We start from the raw sequence: 27,828 nt of genomic DNA, 5'->3' as shown, positions 1-27,828 counted from the left end.
TGAAGTATGCCAGATATAGATACTTGTCCTATATGTGTGGAGAGTCCATTAGAGGATTCTACAACGTTCAATAATATAGCCTGGCTTCAATGTGATATTTGTAACCAATGGTTTCACGCTTCTTGTCTAAAGATACCTAAAATTGAGGTAAATAATTTGCATTCATATCATTGTGAAGGATGTTCTAAAAGCCACGGACCATCTATACCCAAAAGGAAACTGAAAAGATCAAAGGTACAGATTGATTATGTTGCGTTAAATGACGGTGATGTTTTTGCCGTTGATAAATCACTGCATCCTCATGTAGATAAGTTTCTCTCATTCGAAGTGAATGCTAATGAAATAGACGATAAAATTAACCCATACATAGACTTCCGGAAGGATATTACTGCTGATTATGCATTAGATACACGTCTTACAAGACCAGTATTGATACCTCGGGCAGATCTTGATATAGTCGATATGAAATTACCAATAGAGGGAAAAGAAATTACAATCGACTATATAGCTAATGAAGTTGGTGATGATACGCCGCTAGACGTAATGGATGTTCTTACACAGCAAGGTGTAAATCCAGGGTGGAACTTGGGAAAATGGAGAGATTATTACAACACAGATGAACTAAGTCGTGATAGAATACGGAACGTTATCTCGCTAGAAATTTCTGACGTCGATAGCTTTGGTAAATCCTTCAGACGTCCTAGGATTGTAAGAGATATGGATTTAGTTGATAAAGTTTGGAATGATAAATCACCTAGACCTAAGGTCACCAAATACTGTCTCATGTCTGTCACGGGCTCGTTCACAGACTTCCATATAGATTTCAGTGGAACATCAGTTTATTACACTGTATGTTCGGGGTCTAAAACATTCTTGATGTATCCTCCAACAGAGCAAAATCTCGATATTTATACATCGTGGTGCCTTCAGCCCGACCAAAACTATATGTGGTTTGGCGATTTCACCAAAGCATTCAAAGGTAAAGGCTGTACGCCTTCAGGTGGGTTCAAGGTGACCCTAAGTCCTGGTGACTTGTTCATAATTCCTAGTGGCTGGATACATGCTGTTTTCACACCAGAAGACTCGTTAGTAATAGGAGGTAACTTTCTAACTCTTATGGATCTCTCCATGCATTTGCGCATCTATGAAATCGAAAAAGTAACAAGAGTTCCAGCAAAATTTAGATTTCCAATGTTCAATAGGGTGCTCTGGCTTACGAGCTGGTACTATTATAACAACAAGTCACAATTTCTCAAGGACCTTGGGCAAGATGCACATATCAAAAATGAAGCACATATCAAAAGTGAAGCACATTCCAGAGGTGAAGTTCATACCAAAACTGAAACTCATGCCGTAAAAGACGAGCCCCAGCCAGACCAATCCGTACAATACAAAACCCTCAGTTGTCTTGTTTCTCACTTACAATCGCATTACGAATCAAGTAAGATCAATAAAGTGGCTAGAAACACCATTCCTGCTGGTCTTATTGGCAAAGACATACCTGGGTATTTAGCAAAGTTACAATCCTGGCTAGATGAATTATCACCATAAATTACAATGTTTCAAACCTATTGACTCACTTATATTGTAAATATTGTTTTCAATGCTCTTGGATATTTACCCAATACGCTTCAATTGCATTAATCGAAGTTATCTCTATCTAAGTACAAACTACATATAGATAGCTACATTCGCCATCAATTATGTCCCATTTACGTAATTTTCCATTTTTAAGACCAACAGAATATACAAGTGTTATCATCGGTACATCCATCTCCTTCTATTCCTGTACTCATGAATCATATGGCTATGTCTAACGGCACATTTCTTCGGAGTAATACTCCGTCATATTAATTTTTTTGACCCTCATGCAGTATATGGAATTTTCATTTTATTTACATATATTGGTTTGAAGGGTAAACATATAAAATGTTAACAGCATATTATGGCCAGAACTGTTTATAGTAGTGATGAAAGTATCACGGATAGTAGCAGTGAGGTTGATCCTATTGCATATGTGGAACTGCACCGCACCCGTAGTACACATATTAATGAGGAAAATATAAGTGAACCAGCATATAATTATGAAGACAAACCAGCTAATATTTATGATGAAAGTGATACAAAGAAGCCAATAGAATCGGAAATACCAGATAAAAAACAAACAGCATGGAGGAAATTTGTTAAGATAGTACGTCCGGCGTACTTTCTTGACCATTTGGATTATGAATCGTTTAAGGTTGTCTCTAGGACATGGGTCCAGCTTTGGGTGACGGTTATATTGATGGTTATACCGAAAAGTGGTAATTGGATTGGAAATGCTGCATACTTGATGCAGATAGTAGGGTTCATCATCGCTGCTGGTGGGACCCTGATAGTCCTCAATGTTTTCCTAAGTATCCTTTGCTTCTCTTATGTGATGGTTTCATGGCTATTTGCTACTATAGCCTTATTAATTACCAACCGATTACGAGGTTCGATAACACCCGAAGATTTGATCAAGTTGCTTATTCAAGATGGTTCATGTACCGCAGAGAATATACTGACATGTATGACTCCTCAGATATTCACAGGAAGATTTTTGACCACCAGGTGCACAGTTATATTTGTATTCTGCTTGATGATTGGTTTAACCATGTATGGCATGACATTAAGATTACATCCTTTGATAAGACCAGGATTCGTGGCAGGTATTATCTCGTTGATCGTTCTTACTAATTACTATGTGTATTTCCCTGTATTCATGCCTAAGGTGATTGGTTATACTATTATAAAACCTATGGGAATTGCATTTTTAACCAAAATTGTCACATCCATTTTGATATTTCCTACCACTTCAAGCTTCTTATATTTCAATGGTTCATCGAAAATCTTGAGCGGTTTAAATAAAGCAACTAAAAACAATATTAACTTCATGAAGACATTGAGACCATCTGGGCCTGACTTTTCGAATTTCGAAAAGTATTCCAAAGAAATCACAAACTTTAGAAATAATATTTCCCAGCTTGAAGTTTTAGCAAGTACAATAAAATATGAAATTTCATTTGGTAGACTTGATGCTGGGGATGCTGGAGAATTCAGGTACTTACTCAAGAACTTAATTAATTTATCGGCAGGTTACGAATATTTTTACCAATTACTTTATGAGAGGCTAGATGTTGTATCTGATAACATTAGGGGATTGGGTCGCAGCAGGGCAAGCAGTACATCTTCATATAACCGTAAGAAGATAACCGGACACTCAAAGCTTTTTACAGCTCTACAGCAATCATATAGGTCTGTTGGAGAGTACGAAAACAGTCGCCGGATTAAACTTTTAAGAAATAGAATTTATTCGTCAGATGCAGAAGATGATTTGACTTTAAAAGACTTAGATATTGTGGCTCGTTTTATTACTGCACATTTTATATCGGTCTTAGAAGCCGTAGATATTGGGCTTGAATCTGTTGCGACATGGTTAACTGAAGCAAATAAGTTTAGGACCTATACTATAATTATTCCTGGAAGTCATGAAAAACATAAACAAAGGCAACAAGAACGTAAAGAGAGTTTATTAGATGCAAAAAGAAGATTGAAAAACGAATTAGAAAAGTGGAGCGATCATAAGAGAATCGAAAAACTAATGCAAGGAACGACTAGAAATGAAGACGTTTTATTATGTCTTATTAGTCAAGCTACGTTGTTTCTAAATTTAGCCAAAGATCAGTCTAAAGCAATAATTAGAATGATTGACTTGTTCCTTTCTATTGACAAAAGTAGACCAGCTCCAAGTCTTATAACACCGTTCACTTCGTCGGTTAGAGATTCAGCTCGTTATATCAACAGCACCATAGCAGATGGAGCACCAGATGAACATGAATCTAGCTTCTGGAAAAGTGAAGTTTCTATCAGAGACGCTGATGCATTTCCACCGTCGCATGTATACCAAATTTTCGGTATAAAGTGTGTTTCATTTTACAACCTACTTTTAAACAAGCATCTTTGGTTTTGGATAAGGGCCAGTGGGCTTGTTACGGTTTGTTGTATTCCTGCTTTTTGTAGGACTACAGCTGAATGGTATTATAATAATAGATTGATGTGGGTTCCTGTTGTGTGTTGTCTTACAGTTTCCGAATACGTTGGTGAAGCCATTTATGGTATTATTGCGAGATTTTTCTATGGATTTGCAGCGGGTATAGTTGGAATGGTTGCGTGGTATATCTCCGCAGGTAATGGTACCGGTAATTACTATGGGTATTGTGTAGTTACTGGATTTCTCTTTTTCTATTTATGTTTCTTCAGACATTTTTCAGTTCATTTAAATCTTGTTCCGACAATTCTTTTTTGTGTTACCGTTGTTTTGATTATGGGGACAAGTTGGCTAGATGGGAATCATCCACAAGCTACGGGTAATATTGGATATGGTTTTACAGCTGCTTGGAAGAGGCATGTTAGTGTAACTGTTGGAATAGCTATTAGTGTCTTGGCTAGTTGTTTTCCAAGGGTTTCTACTAGTAAGGTTGTAATTAGAAAAATATTGGCCCAAGCATTAGAACAGGTAGGACTACTTCATTGTGATGTATCCAGATTTGCGTTAGGAAGATTAGAGAACCATAATATCCATATTTTAAGGAGGCACGATGAAACTCTAGAAAAATTTCGTACGGCCTTATTGAAGCTTGCGAGTATTACACGAATTATTGGACCGCTTCAGTACGAAATCCCTATAGCGGGTGATTGGCCTGCATCAAAATATGTTAGATTACAGACGTTGATTACTGATGTTGTTCAATTGTATGTTATGCTTCAATCAATATTCGACCAAATTGATGAACCAGAATTTTGGGTACCTATTATAATGGGCAGAATGGGATGGACAAGTCCTTCTATGACTGCTAATGTCTTCTCTATGACGCATATGGGTGCTGGTTCATTAAGATCTAAAACCGCATTACCTAAAATCACTCAAGCAAATCTTTCTATACAACATTTGGATTTACTAAGATCAAAATGGGGAACTGAAAAAATATCTTTAAGTGAGCGGTTTTATAATCTAGAACCGAATACTGAAAAGGAATATACTGTCGATGAAGGTGAAAGTTTGCATGATTCAATGGTAAGAAATTTGGATTACGAAAAATTATTCAGTGCTGATGGCCAATGTAATATCGTTGCGTTATTATTAGCACATATGATCTACAGACGTCTTGATGAATCAATAATTATTATCAAATCTTTGGTTGGAGAAAAGTACGATTTTGATTATACCGTATTCGACGATGAATACGAAAATGAGTACTGGACTGCTGATTAAATTGAAGAATAGCATATTTTTAAGTACTTTTTACAATGTATTAATTATTTACCTATTTTAGATTCCCTATTTAATTATCTTTATAGTTAGTCGAGTGCAACAATTATAAAGATAATGTATTACCCTTTTCTCTAACTGCTTCACCATATTTTTTGATTCTAATGGATTGAACGGCAATAAATCCGGATGTGTCTTCTGGGGAAAAGCCAGTTAATTCGTCCATAGATGATTCGGTTTCGTCATATAACTTTTCAGTATCAGAAGATCTACCTAAAATAGACAAGGATCCCTTGTAAGCTCTAGCTCTGACAACACCATTTACGGTCTTTTGGGATGGGTCAATCATGGTTCTAACATACTCACATTCTGGTGTAAAGTACATACCATTGTACAATAATTTGGAGTAAGTAGTGGTAACAAATTGATCTCTAATGGCACGGACTTCACGATCAAGAGTCAAACCTTCCAAATCAATGTGTGCAGATCTTAAAATGGTCAAACCAGGAGTTTCATAACAACCTCTAGATTTGATACCAATGAATCTGTTCTCAACAATATCAATTCTACCGACACCATTTCTTCTGGCTAAAGCGTTAGCTTCAGTAAACAATTCGACTGGTTCAGTAATGACCTTCTTACCACCATCTAAGATCAATTTCTTTGGTATACCTTTTTCAAAGTAAACAGAGAAATCTTCTGGGGTATCTGGAGCATCGAGTGGGTCGACAGTCAATTTCCACATATCCTTAGGTGGAGTGGTATCAGGATCTTCTAAAATACCAGCTTCGAAGGAAATATGGGCCAAGTTTTCGTCGGTTGACCATGGCTTAGCCTTGGTTTGAGCAACTGGGATGTTCTTAGAACCAGCATATTCTAATAAATCTTTTCTACCTGCAAATCTGTTGAAAAAGTCTGGGTCTCTCCATGGAGCAATAACAGTAACATCTGGTTTCAATGCATAAAAAGCTAATTCAAATCTAACTTGATCGTTACCCTTACCAGTACAACCGTGAGAAACAGCAAAACATCCGTTTTCTTCAGCAACCTTGATGTGAGCTTGAGCAATAACTGGTCTAGCTAACGAAGTACCTAATAAGTAGACATTCTCGTAAATAGCGTTAGTTTGGATAGCTGGGAAACAAACTTGTTCAACGAATTCCTTTCTGACATCAACAACAACAAACTTGGTGGCACCAATTGCTAAAGCCTTTCTTTCGGCTTCTTCGAAGTCTTCCTCTTGACCAATGTTAGCCAAATAAGCGATAACTTCATATCCTTCTTCCAATAACCAAGCCAAAATGACTGAGGTATCTAAACCACCTGAGTATGCCAAACAAACCTTACCTTTAGACATTCTTTTATAATAATATGTAACTGATTAACGTAAAATAACACTAATTCTATATTCTAGAAAGAAAAAGTATTACATGAAAATTTTATTAGGAAAACGTCCAGCCCTTATATACTTGTCGATAAGCGCGCCTAATGGGCATTTCAATTGCCTAATTGGGATGAGTCATATTTGAAGATTTTTATCCAATGATTTAGCTCTCAACTATTAGTCACTATACTTTTGATATGCTCTATCTGAATGAAGGTATGCATGGTATAAGAGAATTAGAATGATATTAGCCGCGTGCCAATTCTGCTGGTGTATTTATTGTGCCAATATTTAACGCTTATGATCACCGCATTAATTCTTTACGTACTTCCAAATCAATCTAAGAGTTCAGCTATGGGTCGGCAATCAACTAAAGACATAGGAGAATAATGGTGGTATTACACTGAAAATAGTCAAAATGATTTTGATGTACTGAAGATGCACAATTATGAAATCTTGAGTTTTAATATTAGGTCGCACCTAAGCGGTTAACGATTCTAAAGCTAAGTAAAAACAATAAACTCAATTCAACATGAAACCGGCAATAGTGATCGGATTGTTCTTACAAGCTCGCTTTGCGCTCCCAGTGTGGACTGAGCCAGGTTCACAGGAAGTATTTGTTAGCATTGGCCCTTTATGTGTATGATTACCGTCTTTATCCCAATACTCTCTCAATACTGACAATTCCAAGGAAGATGAAGAGTACATCAAGTGCCATAGTCTTGCAAAGAAAAAATATACCGAATGTATAGATAGTCATTGTCAATGTTACTACATTCACGTAATCAGCAGACAATGTATTAAACTATGCACCACATATGTATGTCTTTCAATTGAAACTAAACGAGCATCACTAACACATTCAGCATCACGAAACCTTATATAGGTTGAACAAATTATGCGCTAGCTATGATAATTACAACTTTAGTTTGTAATCTTCAGATTTTAGTCTCTGAATGTATAGCTTACCTACAAGATTGAACATCTTCTCACTGCTCAAAAAGAATATGAACTTTGAGATGTTGAACACCTATGTACATCAGCACAGCATAGGATAAATGTCAGCTCTATATTATCTATAGTGTATTATGATAAACATTTATCTAAAGTTTGGTTTTGTAAGTTTTCGGCGTCATTCATAGTATTAGAAAAAGGCCAGTCTATCTGGTTTGATTCATTTTTAGTCAAACTTACATTCATTTCGACCAAATATGAATCCACTTAACTGACTATCATTCGACCAAATATACAATCAGTGATGTACATAGCCTACTAATGGCCTTTCAAAGTAGTGTCTATTCTAAGACTATGACTATTGGTCTTAGTCATTGTACGCGAATACAGCTGACTCACAGTCAACATTGACTCAATTGAATACTAATTGAGTCACTACAAAACCTAATAAATACGTCTCAAGATACAGCTCCATTCACTCTGTGGCATCTACAACTACAGGTCAAATCGACAATCAACAGTGAACATTTATAACATTTTGAACGGCACTTCGACGTCAACGATCTATATACCGCGCTCCTTAACCAATTAGTCTCGAGAAAATATATTTGAATCATCGGTCATCAACAGGTGAATCATCATAGTCATTTTGAATAATAAAGGCTTATATTGGTGATATGCTACAATATGTCCAATGAAAGTCAGACAAAACGAATAGGTGTTACACATGCTATTAGAGCTAGGCTAAATTTTTTGGATGAAAGATTGTGGAAACGATTTTCAGCTCGAAGACTTGAGCTTATAGATACTTTGGATTTGAGTTCCAAAAAAGCATCCGAACAAGAAGAACTGATCAAGAATGTCGCAGATGCATTGAGGGTTGAGTTCAACTACTCGCCGGAGTATTTCCGAGATTTTGATAAGTTGGTGAGGGCTGCAGTACAGAGTGTAAGAAGAAATAGGAAGAGATCTTCCAAAACTAAAAGAGGAAGTGAAATGGACAATGGGGATAAAAGACGCAGACTGGATGAAGAATACCCACATTCGTACTCCAGGTCCATTTCGCCTGATATGCATACTACTGAAAATTCGCCGAGTGAACAGTACTTCCAACGGGATAATTCGGAGACTACACCAGATACGGGGTCTCAGAAGTTTTTATCGGAGATTGCACGGTTTAACTCTGATTCTCAAGAAGATGTTCATGACATGAACTATTCCAGGAGCAAAAAGTTTACGATCTTTGATAAATCTCGTTTGGCCATTGACACCATGATACAACCAAGGATAAACAATAGTCCTCCTGTTCTACCACCTATATCTAACTTGAGCTTCAAGGCGAGTATTAAGAGCCCCCTTAATTCGTCCGCAAGGAGAATACTTTTACATTATATTGAGAAGTCAAAGACATGTTCGGAGTCCACGTCGAAGCGAAATGAAAATCTTGAAATCATGGGCAAGAGTATTATATCGTGCTGCGTGGTTTATGTCTTAGAAAAGTCATTTACGAACTCTAATGAAACTCTGATTGAGTATTTAAGATCGAAATTGAATCAAGAATCATATCTTTCCAAATTTTATAAAGAATTAGATACGTCAACGACTACGAATTATCTTCTTTCCGATGACATTGCTTCGTTGTCACTATTCACCTTATTAGGATCCTGTGTCAAGGACTTTGGTTTCGATAATATCATGCTCCCGTTAAGTGAGTGCCTATACTATAGTATATTACAAGACTATCCATTAATATCGCAGCATTCTACAGTATTCAATGGTGAAGAGCACAAATCAAGCAAAACATGCATACCCATGTATTCAGATTCTTTAAACCAATTGAACTCATTGGCAGCGGTAGCGACTGAAATGAAGAAGCAGGACATACATAACACAACTAAGGCAGTTACGTTGAAGTTCTTATCATCAGTTCTAGAGTTCACATATCCTACCACCAATTCAGCGCCACCAAAGCTATTAGAATTGATAGAAAACGCCAAGAGTGCGTTCAAATTGTCTGCTAACAGTAATCAGACGACCATCAACCTCCTCAATATAAAAGATGGAACCAGGATAAACTCGGACTCTGACCTTGAAACCCTATTTAGAACACAGGAGAAGGTAGAGCTAGAACTTGTTACTCAGGCAGCACAGACAATCCCCATCTACGAAATAACATCCACCATTAGATCCAATAAATATCTGGACACAAAGATAATTCTTCCTCCACCCTACCAAAATAGATCGGTACTACCAGGCCCATTGAACAACCTATCCCGTATGGATAAGGCTAATTTCAATGACCCCCCTCCACCACCTCCAGCATTGCCCAACTTCCAGCCTTTATTATGAGCATTTTGTATTTTATCTCTCCTATATATCGCATGTATGTACTCATACAACTAATACTACAACTCTCGAACTTTAGCACGTATATCTATCGCACATACATAATAATATACATAATTAAACCAAAATTAGCTGCTGCTACGATGCTCGTGTATAAATAGCCTAAACCCGCAAACAACCCATGACCAACAATGTTCCCAAGATCACCTGTTGGCAAACCTCCCTTCAAACAAACGAAACCAAATCGCGGTAGTGGATCTTATTCTGGTACTCGTATTCCTCAAAATTTCCCAATGCGATTCTCTTCATCCTTCTTTTAATATTCTTGTATTTGAGTGAGCGAAACATGTTTCTTCGATTTATAACCTTCGTCCTATACTATATCTACTCAATTGGCACCCAATTCTCACCCTATCAATTGACTTGCTTGAATTATTACTCTATAGCTTTATGTGCTTGTAGCTATAGTATAGCTTTATAGTATTATTTGCTTATGTACTAAACTTATATCGGTACTGCCTCTTTGGAAAACGAATGTACTAATATCTAGAACCTAGTAATCTCAACAATTGTTGTGTAAATAAGACGCTAATTGTGAAACAAATCTATATTACTATGTGTTGACTCACTGATAACAAAAAACTTGAGAATATCATCCTATATAAATATTGTTGAAGGTTTACACCCACGAGAAGTATAATTCCGTATACATGCCACGGCTGACTGATTATTATCTAAGCTGAATCGGTTAATTTTGGGTGCCAAACTTGAAGCTAATTTAGGTCCGATCCTCGTGGCTGCATCACTGATAATGGTGCGAGCCCAAAAAATTGCTTCGTAATTAAACAATCCATTGTCTACGAAACTACAAAACAAATAATGTTTCAATTACACGGGAAAATGATCTACGGAATATCGTTGTTAGGTGGGTATATTAATAACGAATAGTATCACTTTGGAGACAGTATGAGCCACCCGATTTTAGTGGCTTGAAACAATATAACTGGCAATTTTTTGGGTTCTGGAGTTAGGAGTACGGGGTATTATGCGGGTTATTGGGTTGGATAGTGACTGATAATTCTACAAAATACTCAATCGTACCTAAATATTCTCAAAATAGTTAGTGGGATTGATAAGTCCATATTATTATTATGAAACAATATTATCTATTCCAAACAAATACTGGCTCATCATTTTTATTTTAATATTTATTTATTTTTAATTCGAAACCTAAGTCATTAGTACGCACTTGGTTCATTTGCTACCTTGTATAATAGGGTAGCGTGCTCGGATCAGTATATAATAATAAAATGGTACGCCATCACCAGATGTCCTGATTAGACGCAGATAAATTATCTAACTTTTCAAAATTATTATCCCACTCGTTACTACGGGGGCTAGTTAGTGACCTATAAAACGATAAATGTCAGGCTAAGATGTTTAAGGTAAGCACCGCAACGCTGGACAAAAGGTTGGGAAGTTCCTATTTTTTGTTCACGTGATAACGAGGAAGGGATCTAGTCCGTCGATAAATAAATGGTCCATCAAAACGGATGGGAAGGTTATAGTAGCCGTTTAAGAAGTGGTCAACGTTCATGCGGGAATATGGATCAGGGGCTCCAGAGGACGATGATTATGGTACACCGTTCTTGGTCTACATGATCTTAATTCGGTGTTCGTGGTCTAACTGCCATTTGGGTCTGATTAGGCTTTCTATGGTTGCTTCTGGCTCTTTTGAATTCCATTCTTAGAAGTAAGTTTGATTCGTAGTCTAGGATTTGAAGGTTGTTTCTAGCCGACCGTTAGTGTTGCAGAGTTAGTATCTGCATATAGGTTTCGTCGTATCTTAGTTTTTAACGTTTCAGAAAATAGAACCTCGGAAGTTGGTCTGTAATTGCATTGGATCGTTTTATTGTGTCGCTTAAATTAATGGACCAAGATATTTGAGTGACAATGCCTGATAGATATTGCAAAACATGGTTTGTTCCGTCTGCCTGGGCATGGATGATTGTCCTGTATATATTTTAGAAATAACGAAGCTATTGTATACCTTACCAACTGTAACAAATTGTAAGTAAAGGTGTATTTGAGGCATCCGGGCACGCTTGTCGAGCTTCAAGATAAACTTGTAATTCATGGAAAACCCTGCTCTATTAGACCTGTAAATTAATTCCTTATATCCGAAGACTGAAAGCATGACAAATGGCCATGTAACACCAGATCTTCCAGGTACAGCTGAATTTTCAACTTGACTTACTATATATCTAACACATACTACTATACCTTTTGTATTACTAGCTTTTAGTGGTAGACTCCACTATAACGGAAAATAATGTTACTGGGTTCGGTATCGATCCACCGGTAAAGTTCATTTATCTGGAGTATGGAGAACTCGGCGTCGCTGCACCGAGAAATATTGATAAGTTTGAGTATGAAAAGCTCGGTATCGAGCCACCGATATCTTATTGATAAGCTTGATTATGGAGAATATGAACTTAAAGAACTATATTAGATCTAATCTATATTAACAAGTAGTTCCCTTGAAATTTTGTGAGGATGTTGATCTAATAGACTCTAGAATTCAAATAATTATGAAATTTAGTATTAATAAAAACCAGACTACGAAACTGACCTCTACAATTGAAACTAATAGTATAAATTCAGATGTTGATTTATTTGATGAACAAAGCCAACTTGAACATAAAAAGACCTTAAAGAGGGATTTATCGGCACGGCATATTTCCATGATGGCTATTGGTGGGGCTTTGGGTCCAGGATTACTTATTGGAACCGGTACTGCTTTGGCAACTGCAGGTCCAGCTTCAGTTCTTATTGCGTTTTCTGTCATAGGCTTGGTTGTTTATTGCGTTATGTGTTCTCTTGGGGAAATGGCTACTTATATTCCTCTACCAGATGGACTTGCAGGTTATGGATCAAGATATGTTGATCCAGCATTAGGGTTTACGATGGGATATTCTTACTTGCTTAAATATTTCATCTCCACTGCAAACCAGTACGTTTCTGGTGCATTGGCGATACAGTATTGGATAGCACCAGAAACAGTTAATCCGGGGGTTTGGATAGCAGTTTACCTAATCCTTGTGGTAGGTATTAACTTTGCCGGAGTCAGATATTTGGGCGAAGTTGAATTTTGGTTATCTTCTTTAAAAGTTTGTGTTATTATTGGCCTCATAATTTGCATGATTATTATAATGCTTGGAGGAGGACCTAACCATGATAGGCTTGGCTTTCGGTTTTGGAAGAATCCTGGTGCTTTTGCGACTTACAAAGATATTCCCGATTCTAAAGGTAAATTTGTTGCATTTTTATCAGTATTAGTAAACGCGGTCTTTGCCTTCTTAGGTACTGAATTAGTTGGAGTTATGGTTGGCGAGGCTCAAAATCCTAGGAGAAATATTCCTCGGGCAATAAGGTTAACATTTTACCGTATTGTCGTGTTTTATGTTTTATCAGTATTTGTGCTTGGCTGTTGTGTTGCGTACGATGATCCTCAACTAAACTTAACTTCGAAAACGACTGCAAATGCTTCACCTTTTGTAATCGCAATTAAGAATGCTTCCATACCGGTGCTCCCACATATTGTCAATGGATCTATTTTGCTATTTACCTTTTCTTCAAGCAATTCAGATTTATATGTTGCAAGCAGAACATTGTATGGTTTGTCTCTCAGAGGTGAAGCACCAGTATGTTTTTCGTACACCAATAAACGTGGCGTCCCATATTATTCACTTTTATTAAGTGCAGTGTTTACAATGCTAGCTTTTATGGCCGTTTCAACTAATTCAAAACTCGTTTTCGATTATTTTGTTAGTTATGTTTCAATGTTTGGCTTGTTAATTTGGATAAGCATCTTGGTATCGCATATTTATTTTATTAAAGCCTGCAACAAGCAAGGTGTTGATAGGAATAGTTTTGTCTATCAAGCACCATTCGCACCATACTCAACATACTTAGCGTTGAGTATTTGTTGTCTTGTAGCATTAATCAAAAATTTCACGGTTTTTATTGGAAGTTTTGACTATAAGACATTTGTTGCAGGGTATATTTCTATTCCTTTTTATTTTATTCTTCTATTCGGATACAAAATTGTTACGAATACGAAAGGAATCAAATCCGAGGAAGTAGATCTTTTCTCCTATAAGGATGTCATTGACAAAGAAGAACATGAGTACTTAATGAAAAAAGAGGAAGACCTCAAAATGTTTGAACATTCCAAGGGTGTAGGTTGGTTTTACCGTAAATTTATTGGATGGATCTTTTGAATTAATTTAATTCATTGTAGTATATACTTGTATATATTATGATGTAGCCCTAAGGAAAAGAACCTTATTCTCTTACGTATGTAAAAATATCAATAAACATTATTATAAGTCGAAGTTACAATATCTACTGTACTGGCGAAAAGAATACAAGTCTTATTTATATTGCCTCAATGTCGCTATCACCTTAACAATATGTATAGCGCTCGGCCTAATTTAATTCCAACTCCAAGTAGAACAATGAATATATATTTTCCTGGAAGTTCTATTTGGCTTAATGAAAATAAAATTCATTAAAAAGTTACTTATAAGAAACATCTACTAGTTAAAGAAGGTACGAAAGCCATTATATTAATCATATTTATGATAAATACTTAGAAGTAATACTTCTGAGAATCTGACCCAGTCTTTTGCATTCACTAGCCAAGCAAGAGGAGTCCTGTGCACCTAAAAACCACCTAACTCCTTTTGTGCAGAAGAAAGAAATTATTTCAGGATTATTCTGAATTCCTCCGATTCCAACCATGATACTATTTTGGTTACATGCCTCAATTATCCTTTCACATGCATCTAGGTAAATTGGGTTTTTAAAATCAAGAGGTATGCCTAATTCTGACGTCAAATCACTAGAACCAATAAGAATGGCATCAACCCCTTCAATTTTTGCGATACTCTTTATATTCTTAAGCCCTTCTTTAGTTTCAATCATTGGAATTGTTAGAGTATTTGCGTTTAATATTTCGGAGGCATCTTCAAAACCAACAGAGCTGAACTGAAAGTTTGGAAACCCCGAAGATACAGACCTTTCACCTAAAGGTGCAAATTTAGAAGCCTTGACACACTTCACAACATCATCAATAGTGTTAATATGGGGTATAACAATACCCTGTGCGCCTCCATCTAAAACATTCGTAATAAACGCAGCATCACAACCAGGAACTCTAACAATTGGGGAGATACCATAACCTAAAGATGTGATACATAAATCATTAATTATTTGGGAATTTAACGAGGAATGTTCTCCGTCAATGAAAATGCCATCATAACCAGAGGTTTTTGCAATCGGAACAATCTCACAGGTGCGCGAGATTTTCACAGTTAAGGTAAACGTTATCTTTCCATGTTTAATGGCTTCTAAAAGATTATTCTTAATAAAGCTACACATTTCTTATATCTAGTCCTCTCTTTAATATCATTTATAATTTGAGTCATTAATCTTGATTTAAATATTAGTTGTACTGTGTTTGATTGAGCATATTTTTGGGTTATTTCGGTTGGCACCAACCGAATCTCGGAGGGTGGTGACCGAAAATCAACTGCAATAAGTTGATTGCAAAATGGCTTCGGCGTGAATCCTCCGATATCAATGAAAGTAAAGCCACAATAGTCTGAAATAGAGCATAACAATTGGGGTATTTCTTCCCCATTCATACTATGAATATAAAACTATGAAATTTCCGCTCATTTTATTATTATGATGAAGTAATTGCTGATTGAAAAGGAAAGGCGGTAGCTGTTATTAATAAAATAATGGTACAATACGAATTTTTCGGAGATTTAACTCTAGCTCCCAAAGATGAAATGAATGATCTTAAGATAAAACTTGAAAATTGTCAATCCAGTAAGGTTGATGTTTCCGCAGGAGTATATAGAGGGGAGAATGGTGAGTCGTATACATTATCATCAGTAAAAGCAGCTAAAGGAGTATTACATGCAAATGATCCCGGGCATGACTATAATTTTACCCTAGGTATCAAAAACTTCAACCTGATGGCTGCTGATATCATATTTGGGAAAGATATTTCTACTGGTGGATATATTGCTACATGTCAAACAATATCTGGAACCGGTGCTTGCAGTATAGCTATTAAATTTCTAGTGGACTGCTGCAAACTTACCAATTTCTATATTGGAACACCAACTTGGCCCAATTACGCTCCAATGATTAAAGCAGCCAATGCTGAAGTCGTGGAATATGTTCATTACAATCCGTTGACAAGAAGTCTTGATTTTGAAAGCGTTTTAGAAGCCATTTCTAAAGCTAAGATGCATTCAGTATTCATCCTACAATTATGTTGTCATAATCCCACCGGTACTGATTTTTCAATAGATCAGTGGAAAATTTTGGCTGATAAAATGCAAGAAAAAAAAATCATGCCAGTGTTTGATTCTGCCTATCAAGGGTTTGGTTCAGGTGACATTGCGGTGGACGCAAAACCTATTAGATTATACTATGCTAAAGGATTGCAATTTTTGGTCTGTCAATCATTCTCCAAAAACTTGGGGTTATATAGCGAAAGGGTTGGTGCACTTCACGTCGTAGTATGTGAAAAAAAATTAGCTGAAATTGTCTCTGATCAATTAAGAAGTATATTCAGAAGAGAGTGTTCAAGTGCGCCAGCTTATGGGGCTAGGTTGGCTGTCATTATAGCAAACGACCCAAAATTAACTGAACAATGGAGAAACGATTTAAGAACAATCTATAAGAGACTAGTTGATAAAAGAATTGAGCTTCATGATTTATTGATAAAGTATCAAACTCCAGGCAGCTTCGATCATTTGTTAAATCAGAATGGTTTATTTTGGTTCAGTGGTTTGTCTAAGGTCCAATGTAAATTATTGGTTGAAGAATATCATATCTTTATTCCTTCGAATGGTCGCGTTAATATAGCCGGTTTAAATAATAGTAATATTCATTACTTTGCGAAATCATTTTCCGAAGTAATCAAGATCTCAGTATAGCTCATTATCCATCCAGAAGCACTAGTAATAATATTTTCCCTTCTTTAAATGTCCGGCATGTGTAAACGTAAAACAATTATAATAAATATTATATATTTTACAAAGGTAATACTGATGTGAATATGCATAAATGACTCAAAAGCTCCATATACCTATTAGAATTTATACCTTTCAGTTTTTTGAATTAGGATGCGTATCTGATATAGTTGAAAAAAAAATTTTAAAGAAATAAATAAAACCATGGCTTTTCTAAGAAATGGATGGGGATTGATGAAGGAATATAGAATCTGTTAAAGGATTGATATTAAACTCTCCTGGTATATATTCCTGCAACTCCTGTTCCAAAGTCTCAAAATCAAGATCAAGAAAAAAATTGGATGTGTGGCAGTTGTCTTTATGAGTGGCTTCCTTTGCACTCTTCAAATTAGATCGCAATTTTGTAATATGTTTTAAAAACTCTGTGGCTGATAGGTTACCAAAACCGTGCATAGCCTCCATCATTGAGACCGATCTATTCATAAATGAATTAAGATCCAAATCAGAATTCTGATGTGTAACGTAAGAAAAATAGTCCATGGAGCTTCCCATTAATATTATTGTTGTAGCAGAAAATAAGAAGTTGGTATCAATATACCCATAATATGATATCTTTTCGTTGATGAATAAAGAATGTAGAATGTCACAATTAGACATTGCTGCCTGAATGCAAACCTCAGATAGTTTTATAATACTCGAAGTTTCCTTGTTAATTAGATTTACATCCCAACTATTGGTCCTATTTATCTCAAAAAAGGAAAGAAAAATAGGTCTTGTAGCCAATATCACACATTCATTATATCTTAATTTCAAAGAAACTGTTGAGCGATTAAAAACCTCCAAATCATTGTTGTTGACAACGTCCTTAGAATCTAATATTAAATTAGCATAAAAAGAATTCAATTCACTTAAAATCTGATTAATCGATTCCATTAGCCTATTCTCCAGTGATCGAGACGTATAAATTTCATTGACAATTGACACATTTATCTTCGCCAACTCAATTCTTTTGATCAAAAAGAATGCAGGATTGAATTCATCTTTTAGCTTCAAATCTAAACTATACTTTCCTTGTGGTAGATCAATATTATTTTCGTTGCTAAGAGAAATCAGATAACCCAAATTTGAACTCAAGAAAACATCAAGTATGTAAACTGTCCACCATACTCGTTTATATCGCTCTTTCTCGTGTAAGGATAGAGATATATTTTCATAGGTAGACCTTCTATTCAACCCCATAATCATTGACAATCTTGCAGCAACACCCAAATAAACATAAGAATAATTCAAAAGGTTTAAGGAATTAAAGTAAAGTGATGCAAGTAAAATGATTTCAATATAACCTATCGTTGGAGTCTCATACAAATCCTGAAGAAAACTAATTCCAATTTTAAAATATTTTAAACCAGGATACCCTTCATAGCTTTTAGATAATGGTGTATTATATAATTCACCGAAGGAAAGCAAAAAAAATAATCGAATAACCTCATTCCTATCAACAGATGTAGAACTTATATTGTCGTATATTTGGTCAATTGTAAACGACGTAGTTTTACGTATTAGTAAATGATAATCAAAGCATAATGTCTTGTATGCTACGTTGAGTAGAGAGACAGCAGTTTGCTTATCCGGTAAGCTGTAAACGCATAATTTCGAGCTTCTGGTATAATCCTGATATAATTCAGATGGTGGATCATTGATATTCATAACATTTTTTACGCCGGTAATTAATGAATATAAGTTTTGATTGAAGTGGAGTGACGATGTCGATTCAATGCCAAACAGATTACATTCATCCGTCGGATCTGGTTGTATCGTTGGTCTCCCTAAGGATTCCAATTCTTGAATCCTATCTCCCATTGAAATCCTTGCATTTTCAGCACTCTTAAGCTTTTCTTTCAAGATGGCAATTTCTTGTTTTTGATCTTCAAATAAACTTCTGGAGATGGTAATTTTCAAATTATGTTCTCGAGTCTCACATTTGATATTTAAATCTTGACATTTCTTGCATGGCTGCGTTTGTAATTCTCGTCTACACTTGATCTTTTTTGTATAGCAATAATGACACGCTTTAATATCTTTATTTACTTTAGGCATCTCTGTTTAGTTGATAACAGATATTGTAATAATTTGGATATAAAACCTCCTTCTGGTTACACAAAATTAACGATAAACATATATCAATATATATCTGAATAGAAGCTTACTTGATTCACGATACGGTGGTATAATTCTAAATTATAATTTACAATTGGCACGAAGAAAATTATTTTATATATGCTCTTTCACTAACTTTCCATTTAATTCAGAATCTATACTTTGAATGTTCAAGTCAATAATACAATCATAGTACATTCGAAAGACACGTATTGTTCTAAATTTGCTTCCAAATCCTTGTGAAATATCCAACTGCGTTATCTACAAATTTATAAAAATTGATAAATATTATTAGATCCCATTTAGGACTAAAGAAATTATAAATGATAGAAAGAAAATGAAATAAAAAAACCTTGGAATATCAATAATATGAAAGTAAAGAAACGTCAAAAGAAACTGTAAAATATCAGAAAAATATTAATTTATAAAAGAATTCGAAAAATCGAACTAAACTATCATGGCTATCAACATACTCAAAATTAAAGTTGATAAGGAAATATGTTTGGTCAAAGAACCAGATCCGGTCATTGGTGCGACAGTAGGAACTGAACTTACGGACGATGGTGAAGATGATGAAGTCGTAAAGCCAGAAGTCGAAGTTGCCCATTCCCTCGTTGAAGCTGGCGCGGAGATGGATGGGTTGGAAGTACCTTCAATTGCAGATGTGGTTGTACTTCCATTTGTTTCAGTCGGCGAGGAGTTAGATACATTACCAGATCCATTATTAGACTCAGTACCTGATCTATTATTAGACCCATTACCATTAGATCCATTATTAGATCCATTATTAGACTCAGCACCAGATCCATTATTAGACCCACTATAAGACTGGGCACCAGATCCATTATTTGATCCATTACCGGATCCATTATTATGAGGTACGCTATTAGTTCCAACAGATTCAATGCTAGTGCTGGTATTAGAGACTTCATTAGATATAGTTTCGCTCATTTCATATTTACCTTTGCTAGAAGCGCTTGTATTCGGCGTAGTTGTCGCAATGGTAAGCAGGTCTGTGACGATAGATGTCGGGGTATTATTTTCACCTGTGTTTCCTCCATATTCCGTTGCACTATTATAATTGGTGGATAATTGATTTGAATTTCTTTCAGAAGTATTTTCATTTGGAATAACAGAATTGGAATCCGTTGAATCTGAAGTTGAAAGTGATGAAAGAGTCGTATGATCTGTTACCATAATTGTCAGCTCTCTGTTGTGAGACGTAGTAGGAGATGGAATAGTAATTAGGTTAGCAGCAGATGTCACAAATGTTTCTGAATTAGAGGAGGAAGGATATTCTGTGGTAAAGTGTACACTGTTCTCACTTATCGGCATGCTACTTGACACGGGACTTACTTGTGATTCAGATGATTCCATCACAGAAGTGTATTCATTAGTCTCACTAGTAGCTAATGATTCTATGTTTTTCGAACTTTCAGAAACGATGTCCATGGAAGATGTCGGAGTGATATAGTTACTTGTAGTATCACTGCTTAAGTCTAAGGACACTGATGAAGAGACTGAATCAATTGTGGAAGATTGTAGGTATGATGAATTCCCGTAATAAGGACGTGAAGATGAACTGATTATAACAGGCATGGAGGGTATTATCGACAGAACATCTGATTCACTAGATGCGATCGAGCTTGGTTTCATACTAGAAAATGACGCTGGGGCACTAGATATGGTTGGCGATATTGACATGCTGGAAACTGTCGAATTCGACATGCTAGGTGATACCACTGACTCGCTACTCATATCTGAGGAGGCATAGGATGATGTGGTTGGTACGCTTGAGACTGTTGAATTCAGTGACCTTGATGATGTCAATGACTCGCTACTTATATCTGAGGAGGCATGGGGTGATGTAAATGGTACACTTGAAACTGTTGAATTCAATGTGCTAGATGGTACACCTGCGCCACTAGTTATACTTGAGGACACAAATGGCGATGTAATTGGTACACTGGAGTATGTCAGAGATATACTAGAAATTGACGAATTCGAAGTCGCTGGAACTTCGACTTCAACAGTGGCTGTTTCCCCAGGTGGTGCAGTGTGAGTTATGGTTGTCATATCAGACCCAGTCCATGTTTTCGTTGTGGTAACTGTTGGAATCGGAAGATCAACTTCAACAGTTGCAGTTGCACCAACTGGCTCAGTGTGCGTAATGGTTCTAGTACCGTTACCGGTCCATGTTCTGGTGGTCGTTACTGTTGGGATAGGAATATCAACCTCAACAGTAGCATTTCCACCTATTGATGCTGTGTGAGTAGTAGTCGAAATGTCAGAACCGGTCCATGTTCTCGTTGTCGTGAAGGTTGGAATTGGGACATCGACTTCAACCGTAGCTGTTTCTCCTGGTGGTACAGAATGAGTGGTCGTCACAAACTCGGAGCCTGTCCATGTCCTAGTTGTTGTGACAGTTGGGATTGGAACATCTACTTCAACGGTGGCGGTTTCACCGGGCAGTGCAGTGTGAGTTACGGTTGTCATATCAGACCCAGTCCATGTTCTAGTCGTGGTAATTGTTGGAATTGGGACATTGACCTCAACTGTAGCATTTTCGCCAATGGATGCTGTGTGAGTAGTAGTCGAAATGTCAGAACCGGTCCATGTTCTCGTTGTCGTGAATGTTGGAATTGGGACATCAACCTCAACAGTAGCTGTTTCTCCTGGCGATGCAGTGTGGGTAATAGTTGTAATATCAGATCCTGTCCAAGTTTTGATCACGATAGTGGTTGGAATAGGAACATCAACTTCAACGGTGGCTGTTTCTCCAGGTGGAGCAGTATGGGTTATGGTTGTCATATCAGACCCAGTATACGTCTTAGTGGTGGTCACTGTTGGGATAGGAATGTCAATTTCAACGGTGTCTGTACCGAAAGATGTAGCGCTGTTAGTGGTTGTTTGTGCGTTGGTACCAGTCCATGTCTTGGTGACTGTAGTTGTGGGTCTGACAGCAGGACAATGAGTATCCGTATTTGCAAAGGTGTAAACATTTTTAAAATTGGTAATCACATTTCCACTTGGTGTAGTGACTTTAAAAGTCATACTCATCGGATTTTGCATATTCACATAAAATATCTTCATAGGATAGTAATATCCAGCCGTAAGATGTTGTGTAGAAACTGTTTGTCCTGGAGCATTAGATGTGGAATACCAATGGGTGAATAGAGCATAATTACCGTCATTGGATGTTGACACTGTGTTACAGCACCCAAATGCCTGACCAGCACCGAATGTAACCAACGCACCGTCATCCACGGACATCAGAAGTTGGTAATCACCAGTTTCTGGGGCAAGAAAGTAACCAGTTAGTTCAACACTAAAGTTTGAAACTGTCACAGTTTTTCCATAAATTTGGCCTTTAACAATCAGGTTACTACCGGCAGCTATAGCAAAATTTATATCTGTAATTCCAGATGCCAGAGCAATTGGCTTCAACGACTTATAGCCTCCGTTCATATAATTCAAGTCCCTCAGCGACGTATCGTCTCTAAAGCTATAAGGATAGAAGACGGCATTAAACCCTAATGATGGAGAAGTAAGAGGCAGGCATGGCGAAGGTGTTGCGGCCATACAAAATTGAACTAATGCTAGTGCTAACAAGAGCCCTTTAAAACCTCCCATTTTGTCTTGATCCGAATTGATTTGAAACCTTCAAAGAAAACGTCTTTTGCAATAATGGGGCATTTTATATCTTATATGAAGATGAAAAAATGGAATTCTACGAAACGTGAATAGCACTTTAAATCCGTATACGAAGAATTTTGCATTGTTTCCGGATAATTACGCCTGAAATTATATCAAATTTCTTCTATACTTTGCCTTGCATATCTGAATGAATTTTGGTATTCGTCTAATTTCATCGTATCTCGATTTGTGCGGATTTTGTTATTGATCTGCCTAAAACTTCTCGCCTCGGTATACGTGATGACGACAGTCACATATGTTCTAGTGCACGCTGTACGCGGGCGAAGGAGTGAAATATGCATAAAATATTATTTTTAGGGTGCTGCAAATTCCTGTATATATATTATGGCCTACATAATTGAATTGTAATGCTGCTTATGCGATAAATTACGAATCGCACCGAACTTTAAATTCTCTCTCACTAAATTATACTGAATCAACTGTTATCGTCGGAAATGGCTTAATTTCTATTAGTAGAGAGATATGATTTATTCATGATTAGAGGTTACAAATGAACGGACAGATTGAAATAGATGATATAATGTACATCACAATATGAAGAGGTGTGAAAAAATTTGCCGTACTCGAGCAATGACAGATATGATACAGTGAATGAATACCGGTACCGGAATGCAGGAAAGGTTTATTATTGTAGCTAAAACTGTTTTAGTTAGTATAGATATAAGGCATCCTAAATGACAACCAAAATGGAAGGTGATACAACGCCGGTTCATAGAATTTTTCATATTACGTACAAGATGCTTTCTAGAGATGAGTAGTGACCAACATTAAGGCCAGCATGAGTTTTCCAAGCCTTTATTTGAATGGCATTTTCTTAGGTCACCATTGCGATGTTTCTATATTTGACCAATACTTTTTGTTCCATATGAAGCCTCGGTTGCCAGCTGTAGTACAAAAATATTCGGCGCATGATTTCGCCTAAGCAAGCCAGGTCTGCATCTTACCTTTCTAATGGGTCTTCGTTGCAGGCTCATCGGGGATATTCATTCAACTAAATCCTAAAATAGATACAAGGTTCGGATAGGTATTGTGTATTAGACCCATAATTGTGTTGGCACGATCGGTAAAGCTTCGGTCTTTTTCTTAACCAAGAGTAAATATTGGTTTATGCCCGTTTTGGTAATAGATCTTACTACTTCAGTTTCTTTCTTCAATCAACCTGAAAATGGGTTGAAAAATTTAGTCACTTAAATTGTTTATTGTATGTAGTTTAAGTGGTAATCTGAAATAACCGTGAAATTAGTTTGTTGTCACAATTTTTCAGCTTTTATAACAATTTTTTGGTCTAGCAACTTATAAATGGAAGTGCTCAGCATTTTACACTAAGCTTAATAGCAATACTGGCTTGGGAGATGTTATATATGACTATATCAGTAACATAATGCAATTACTTTGTATTGTATGTGATTTGTGATTTTACGTCCAATAGTTCGAAAGTATTTTAATAAATCATGCATTATCGTAAAGCTTTTAATTTCAAAAGTCTAGTGACAATATTAAGCCTATTATTGATACAATTACCACCATATATGTAGTATACTATAATTTTGGGGATTCCCATGAGTAGAAAATGGTTCCACATTATTCGAAGGAAAATTATATTCGCACTAAACACATATTTTCATTCTGTAGACATCATTAAATAGGTCTGGTATTTTATTGAATCGAGAAAATTATTCAACAATATATATATCATGGTATTCTTAAGCCATTGAATTTCTGATAATCTGAATTGTCACGACAAATCTTGAAATGAATTCAGGAACTCAGTCAAACCTTTTGCCCATGATACGAGCACATACAATTGTATAACTACGAATTGTGAAACCAATTGTGCACACAGTTTATTTTACCTTTGAATTTCCCACTTTTAAAGAATACTAGCTGCTAATGAATATTTCGTTCACAGACATATTTGGAAATAAGCAGTTTTTAAATGAATGTTTCTTCATTTGGAAAGAAGTTTCGTTTCTTCTTCATACCATTCTATTATTTTGATAAGTATAATGTATTTATTCATAAAAATTAACTAGCCAAATTGATGGAATAACAACCTAATATACTTGAGAAGAAACTAAATGAATACAATAGGATTCAGGTTAATGCAACAGTATCGAAAAATAAGGATGGTTAATTGTTTATTTCCTTAATTTATTAGATGTACGCGATAGCAAGCAAGAATGTCCATAACAAAGAACTTCTTTTTTTGGAGAAAGCTGCATCACCGCTGTAAACACTAACATAAGTGAAAGCCGACAGTTCAGGAGCCGTGGGAAAAGTAGATACACTGAGACTAGGGACGGGCGCAGATGATACAGTTTTGAAATTATTAGAAACTTGGTTGAAAGTTGCAGCAACACTAGGTCTATTACTGAGGTGGAAGGTAACACTAGAGCCTGGTGTCATTAAGCTATAATCAGTATCAATCGAGGGTGAAGGTAATTCCAGTGACTTTGGCCCAGGGGCTCCATTGATGCTTAATGTAGAGCCCTTTGAGCCTGTTGGTAATGGATGATGTGCAGTGTAAGTTAAGTCTTCCTTAGTGATAATACTAACACCAGCAACCGATTTAGCATGTTCGTCTTCACTACTTGAATGAATATCCATGGCAGGGTTTTCGCTAGCTAATGTGTTGCCCACTACACTGCCCGGATGGTCATTTAATGATGTTAATGTGGGCGAACCTATACTCATCTCAGAAGTTCCTGATTCTGTTGGAAATAATGGATAAGTGCCAATAATAGTCGAAGTGATAGTAATGCAATCACCATTGGAATTAATTGTAACGGTAGTTTCACATTTTTGGATAGCTATCGATTGGCCCGAGCTGATAGTTCTAAGAGTAGTTGTGGACCCAGTGACGAAAATACTACTAGTTGCAGGAGCCGTTTCAGAAGGAGGACTATACAATTGGTATGTTGGTATAGACGTAGCGGTTGAACTCGATGAAGTGAGAACTGAACTTGATGGGATAATTGATGAGCCAACTGAACTGGATGAACTGGTTAAACACGATGAGGTGACCACCGAGCTAGGTGAGACGACTGAACTGGATGAAGCCACTGAACTGGATAAAGCAACTGGACTAGATGAAGCCACTGAACTGGATAAAGCAACTGAACTAGATGAGGCGACTGGACTAGAAGTAGTTGAACATGATGAAGTTGTAAGCAAACTGGATAAAGCGATTGAACTGGATGAACTGGTTGAACACGATGAGGTGACCACCGAGCTAGGTGAGACGACTGAACTGGATGAAGTTGTAAGTGAACTGGATAAATCAACTGAACTAGATGAAGCCACTGAACTAGATGAAGTTGTAAGCAAACTGGATAAAGCGATTGAACTGGATGAGCTGGTTGAACACGATGAGGTGACCACCGAGCTAGGTGAGACGACTGAACTGGATAAAGCAACTGGACTAGATGAAGCCCCTGAACTAGAGGTAGTTGAACATAATGACGTTGTAAGCGAACTGGATAAAGCGACTGAACTGGACGAAGCCACTGAACTAGAAGTAGTTGAACACGATGAAGTTGTAAGTGAACTGGATAAAGCAACTGAACTAGATGAAGTAGTTGAACACGACGACGTTGTAAGCAAACTAGATGAAGTAGTACACGATGAAGTTGTATGTGAGCTAGATGGAGCCACTGAACTGGATGATGTACACTCCTTTTTTCGGAAACAGTACAAAGAATCGCTCTTATGGAATGGATCTTGACAGCCAGTATAGATATCATATGACTTGTCGTATCTCCATGAATTACATTCAGTTTTGTCATAAACGCCTACCAGACACCAGTCAAATTGAAATGATACAGCGGGTATACATAATTCGCCTCTAGTTCCGTCTATCAGATCGATGGCGCCGACAGTAAATGTGTAAGTAAAGTCGCCAGGGTTTGTAATTAACTTGACATTTCCATTTCTTGAAAATATGAAAGTATTTACGGGCGTCATTATCTTCAACTCACTCAATGAACTTAGCGACATAGTATGGTCACTCTTGAAGTGAACAGTAACATCATAACTGTTACCACCAACCAGTTCAACATTAGTTATACTGACTTGAGACTTTGGTAAGTTCGAATATTTCCATTGTGCCAAATTGGCTTTAGGGCACTTGGGATATGGCTCAAATATTTCATCACATGAAGTCAAATGTCTGGGAGAGACATCGACTTTATTATCTGTTACAGGTCGGGAAATAACGCTGGCACCAAACGTTAAACAGAACAATACAAATTTAGAAGTAAAGAGCATTGTGATCGGATATTACACATTAAGAATTTAAATAAAGCAGGTAAAGTTGACATTTTTCAACTTTTAAATAATCTAAAAGATGAAGCTGACGAAGTGGACTGCTACGCTTGTTCTAGATCGTATATTTTAAATCCTTTGGTAATATTTTATACAACTGACATATAGTACGTGGATATGGCAATGACCTTAGGCACAACGATTACATATACTACTGATTATTATTTTTTTTTATCTTCGGACATATATTTTTATCCAGTTTACCATACTCCTGCTATTTAGTCGTATTCTAGATTCCCATACGGCAGTAATTCCATCTTAAACAGTAATCCCTTCATCTATTTTTGTCTAAGGGCTTGGTTATTTTCTTATTATGGAAAAATATCAGTAGGGTGTGGTATCGGAATTTTGTTTATACATTTTTAAAGATCTTTACGTATATCCTCACCGCCCCACATGCTACATGAATTATGAATTCTAATAAATTTCCATGCATGTAACATTAGCTGAATTAGTTATAATTTTTCAATCAAACTTGGCGTGGTACAACTTCGCGAGTGTCTAACATTATGTATTGAAAAGAGAAATGTACATCTTTTCTCTGTCTCATAAGCTGACCTCTATTCTATAGCTTACACTCCATTGGGTAATTTAGTGAA

General features: G+C 36.5%; 12 protein-coding genes across 12 annotated transcripts; 6 read left to right on the top strand and 6 right to left on the bottom strand. All coding sequences in view use genetic code 12, as the record gives it.

Annotated features, from left to right (window-relative positions):
• Positions 1-6: 6 nt before the first annotated feature.
• DEHA2B02464g (DEHA2B02464p) lies at positions 7-1,551 on the top strand (the record flags this gene model as incomplete). Its single annotated transcript, XM_457075.1, has 1 exon — positions 7-1,551. One exon carries the CDS (start codon positions 7-9, stop codon positions 1,549-1,551), a length of 1,545 nt encoding a protein of 514 aa, XP_457075.2.
• Positions 1,552-1,945: 394 nt separating this feature from the next.
• Positions 1,946-5,293, top strand: DEHA2B02442g (DEHA2B02442p; the record flags this gene model as incomplete). Its single annotated transcript, XM_457074.1, has 1 exon — positions 1,946-5,293. The coding sequence occupies one exon, from the start codon at positions 1,946-1,948 to the stop codon at positions 5,291-5,293; it is 3,348 nt and encodes a 1,115-aa protein (XP_457074.2).
• Positions 5,294-5,396: 103 nt separating this feature from the next.
• Positions 5,397-6,647, bottom strand: DEHA2B02420g (DEHA2B02420p; the record flags this gene model as incomplete). The annotated part of the gene is made up of 1 exon (XM_457073.1): positions 5,397-6,647. The coding sequence occupies one exon, from the start codon at positions 6,645-6,647 to the stop codon at positions 5,397-5,399; it is 1,251 nt and encodes a 416-aa protein (XP_457073.1).
• Positions 6,648-7,196: 549 nt separating this feature from the next.
• Positions 7,197-7,382, bottom strand: DEHA2B02398g (DEHA2B02398p; the record flags this gene model as incomplete). The annotated part of the gene is made up of 1 exon (XM_457072.1): positions 7,197-7,382. The coding sequence occupies one exon, from the start codon at positions 7,380-7,382 to the stop codon at positions 7,197-7,199; it is 186 nt and encodes a 61-aa protein (XP_457072.1).
• A 933-nt stretch (positions 7,383-8,315) lies between these two features.
• DEHA2B02376g (DEHA2B02376p) lies at positions 8,316-9,977 on the top strand (the record flags this gene model as incomplete). Its single annotated transcript, XM_457071.1, has 1 exon — positions 8,316-9,977. The coding sequence occupies one exon, from the start codon at positions 8,316-8,318 to the stop codon at positions 9,975-9,977; it is 1,662 nt and encodes a 553-aa protein (XP_457071.2).
• A 1,592-nt stretch (positions 9,978-11,569) lies between these two features.
• Positions 11,570-11,725, top strand: DEHA2B02354g (DEHA2B02354p; the record flags this gene model as incomplete). Its single annotated transcript, XM_457070.1, has 1 exon — positions 11,570-11,725. One exon carries the CDS (start codon positions 11,570-11,572, stop codon positions 11,723-11,725), a length of 156 nt encoding a protein of 51 aa, XP_457070.2.
• Positions 11,726-12,357: 632 nt separating this feature from the next.
• DEHA2B02332g (DEHA2B02332p) lies at positions 12,358-14,257 on the top strand (the record flags this gene model as incomplete). Its single annotated transcript, XM_002770017.1, has 2 exons — positions 12,358-12,403; positions 12,510-14,257. 2 exons carry the CDS (start codon positions 12,358-12,360, stop codon positions 14,255-14,257), a joined length of 1,794 nt encoding a protein of 597 aa, XP_002770063.1.
• A 358-nt stretch (positions 14,258-14,615) lies between these two features.
• DEHA2B02310g (DEHA2B02310p) lies at positions 14,616-15,419 on the bottom strand (the record flags this gene model as incomplete). Its single annotated transcript, XM_457067.1, has 1 exon — positions 14,616-15,419. One exon carries the CDS (start codon positions 15,417-15,419, stop codon positions 14,616-14,618), a length of 804 nt encoding a protein of 267 aa, XP_457067.2.
• Positions 15,420-15,784: 365 nt separating this feature from the next.
• DEHA2B02288g (DEHA2B02288p) lies at positions 15,785-16,996 on the top strand (the record flags this gene model as incomplete). The annotated part of the gene is made up of 1 exon (XM_457066.1): positions 15,785-16,996. The coding sequence occupies one exon, from the start codon at positions 15,785-15,787 to the stop codon at positions 16,994-16,996; it is 1,212 nt and encodes a 403-aa protein (XP_457066.2).
• A 249-nt stretch (positions 16,997-17,245) lies between these two features.
• DEHA2B02266g (DEHA2B02266p) lies at positions 17,246-19,129 on the bottom strand (the record flags this gene model as incomplete). The annotated part of the gene is made up of 1 exon (XM_457065.1): positions 17,246-19,129. The coding sequence occupies one exon, from the start codon at positions 19,127-19,129 to the stop codon at positions 17,246-17,248; it is 1,884 nt and encodes a 627-aa protein (XP_457065.2).
• A 507-nt stretch (positions 19,130-19,636) lies between these two features.
• DEHA2B02244g (DEHA2B02244p) lies at positions 19,637-22,822 on the bottom strand (the record flags this gene model as incomplete). The annotated part of the gene is made up of 1 exon (XM_002770016.1): positions 19,637-22,822. One exon carries the CDS (start codon positions 22,820-22,822, stop codon positions 19,637-19,639), a length of 3,186 nt encoding a protein of 1,061 aa, XP_002770062.1.
• A 2,238-nt stretch (positions 22,823-25,060) lies between these two features.
• DEHA2B02222g (DEHA2B02222p) lies at positions 25,061-27,172 on the bottom strand (the record flags this gene model as incomplete). The annotated part of the gene is made up of 1 exon (XM_457064.1): positions 25,061-27,172. One exon carries the CDS (start codon positions 27,170-27,172, stop codon positions 25,061-25,063), a length of 2,112 nt encoding a protein of 703 aa, XP_457064.2.
• Between the last annotated feature and the right edge of the window lie 656 nt (positions 27,173-27,828).

Source organism: Debaryomyces hansenii, assembly GCF_000006445.2.
Source record: "Debaryomyces hansenii CBS767 chromosome B complete sequence".
In the NCBI taxonomy this organism is placed as follows: Eukaryota; Fungi; Ascomycota; class Pichiomycetes; order Serinales; family Debaryomycetaceae; genus Debaryomyces; species Debaryomyces hansenii.
Note: the sequence above shows the minus strand (reverse complement) of the source record. Positions and strands in the feature narration are given on the sequence as shown.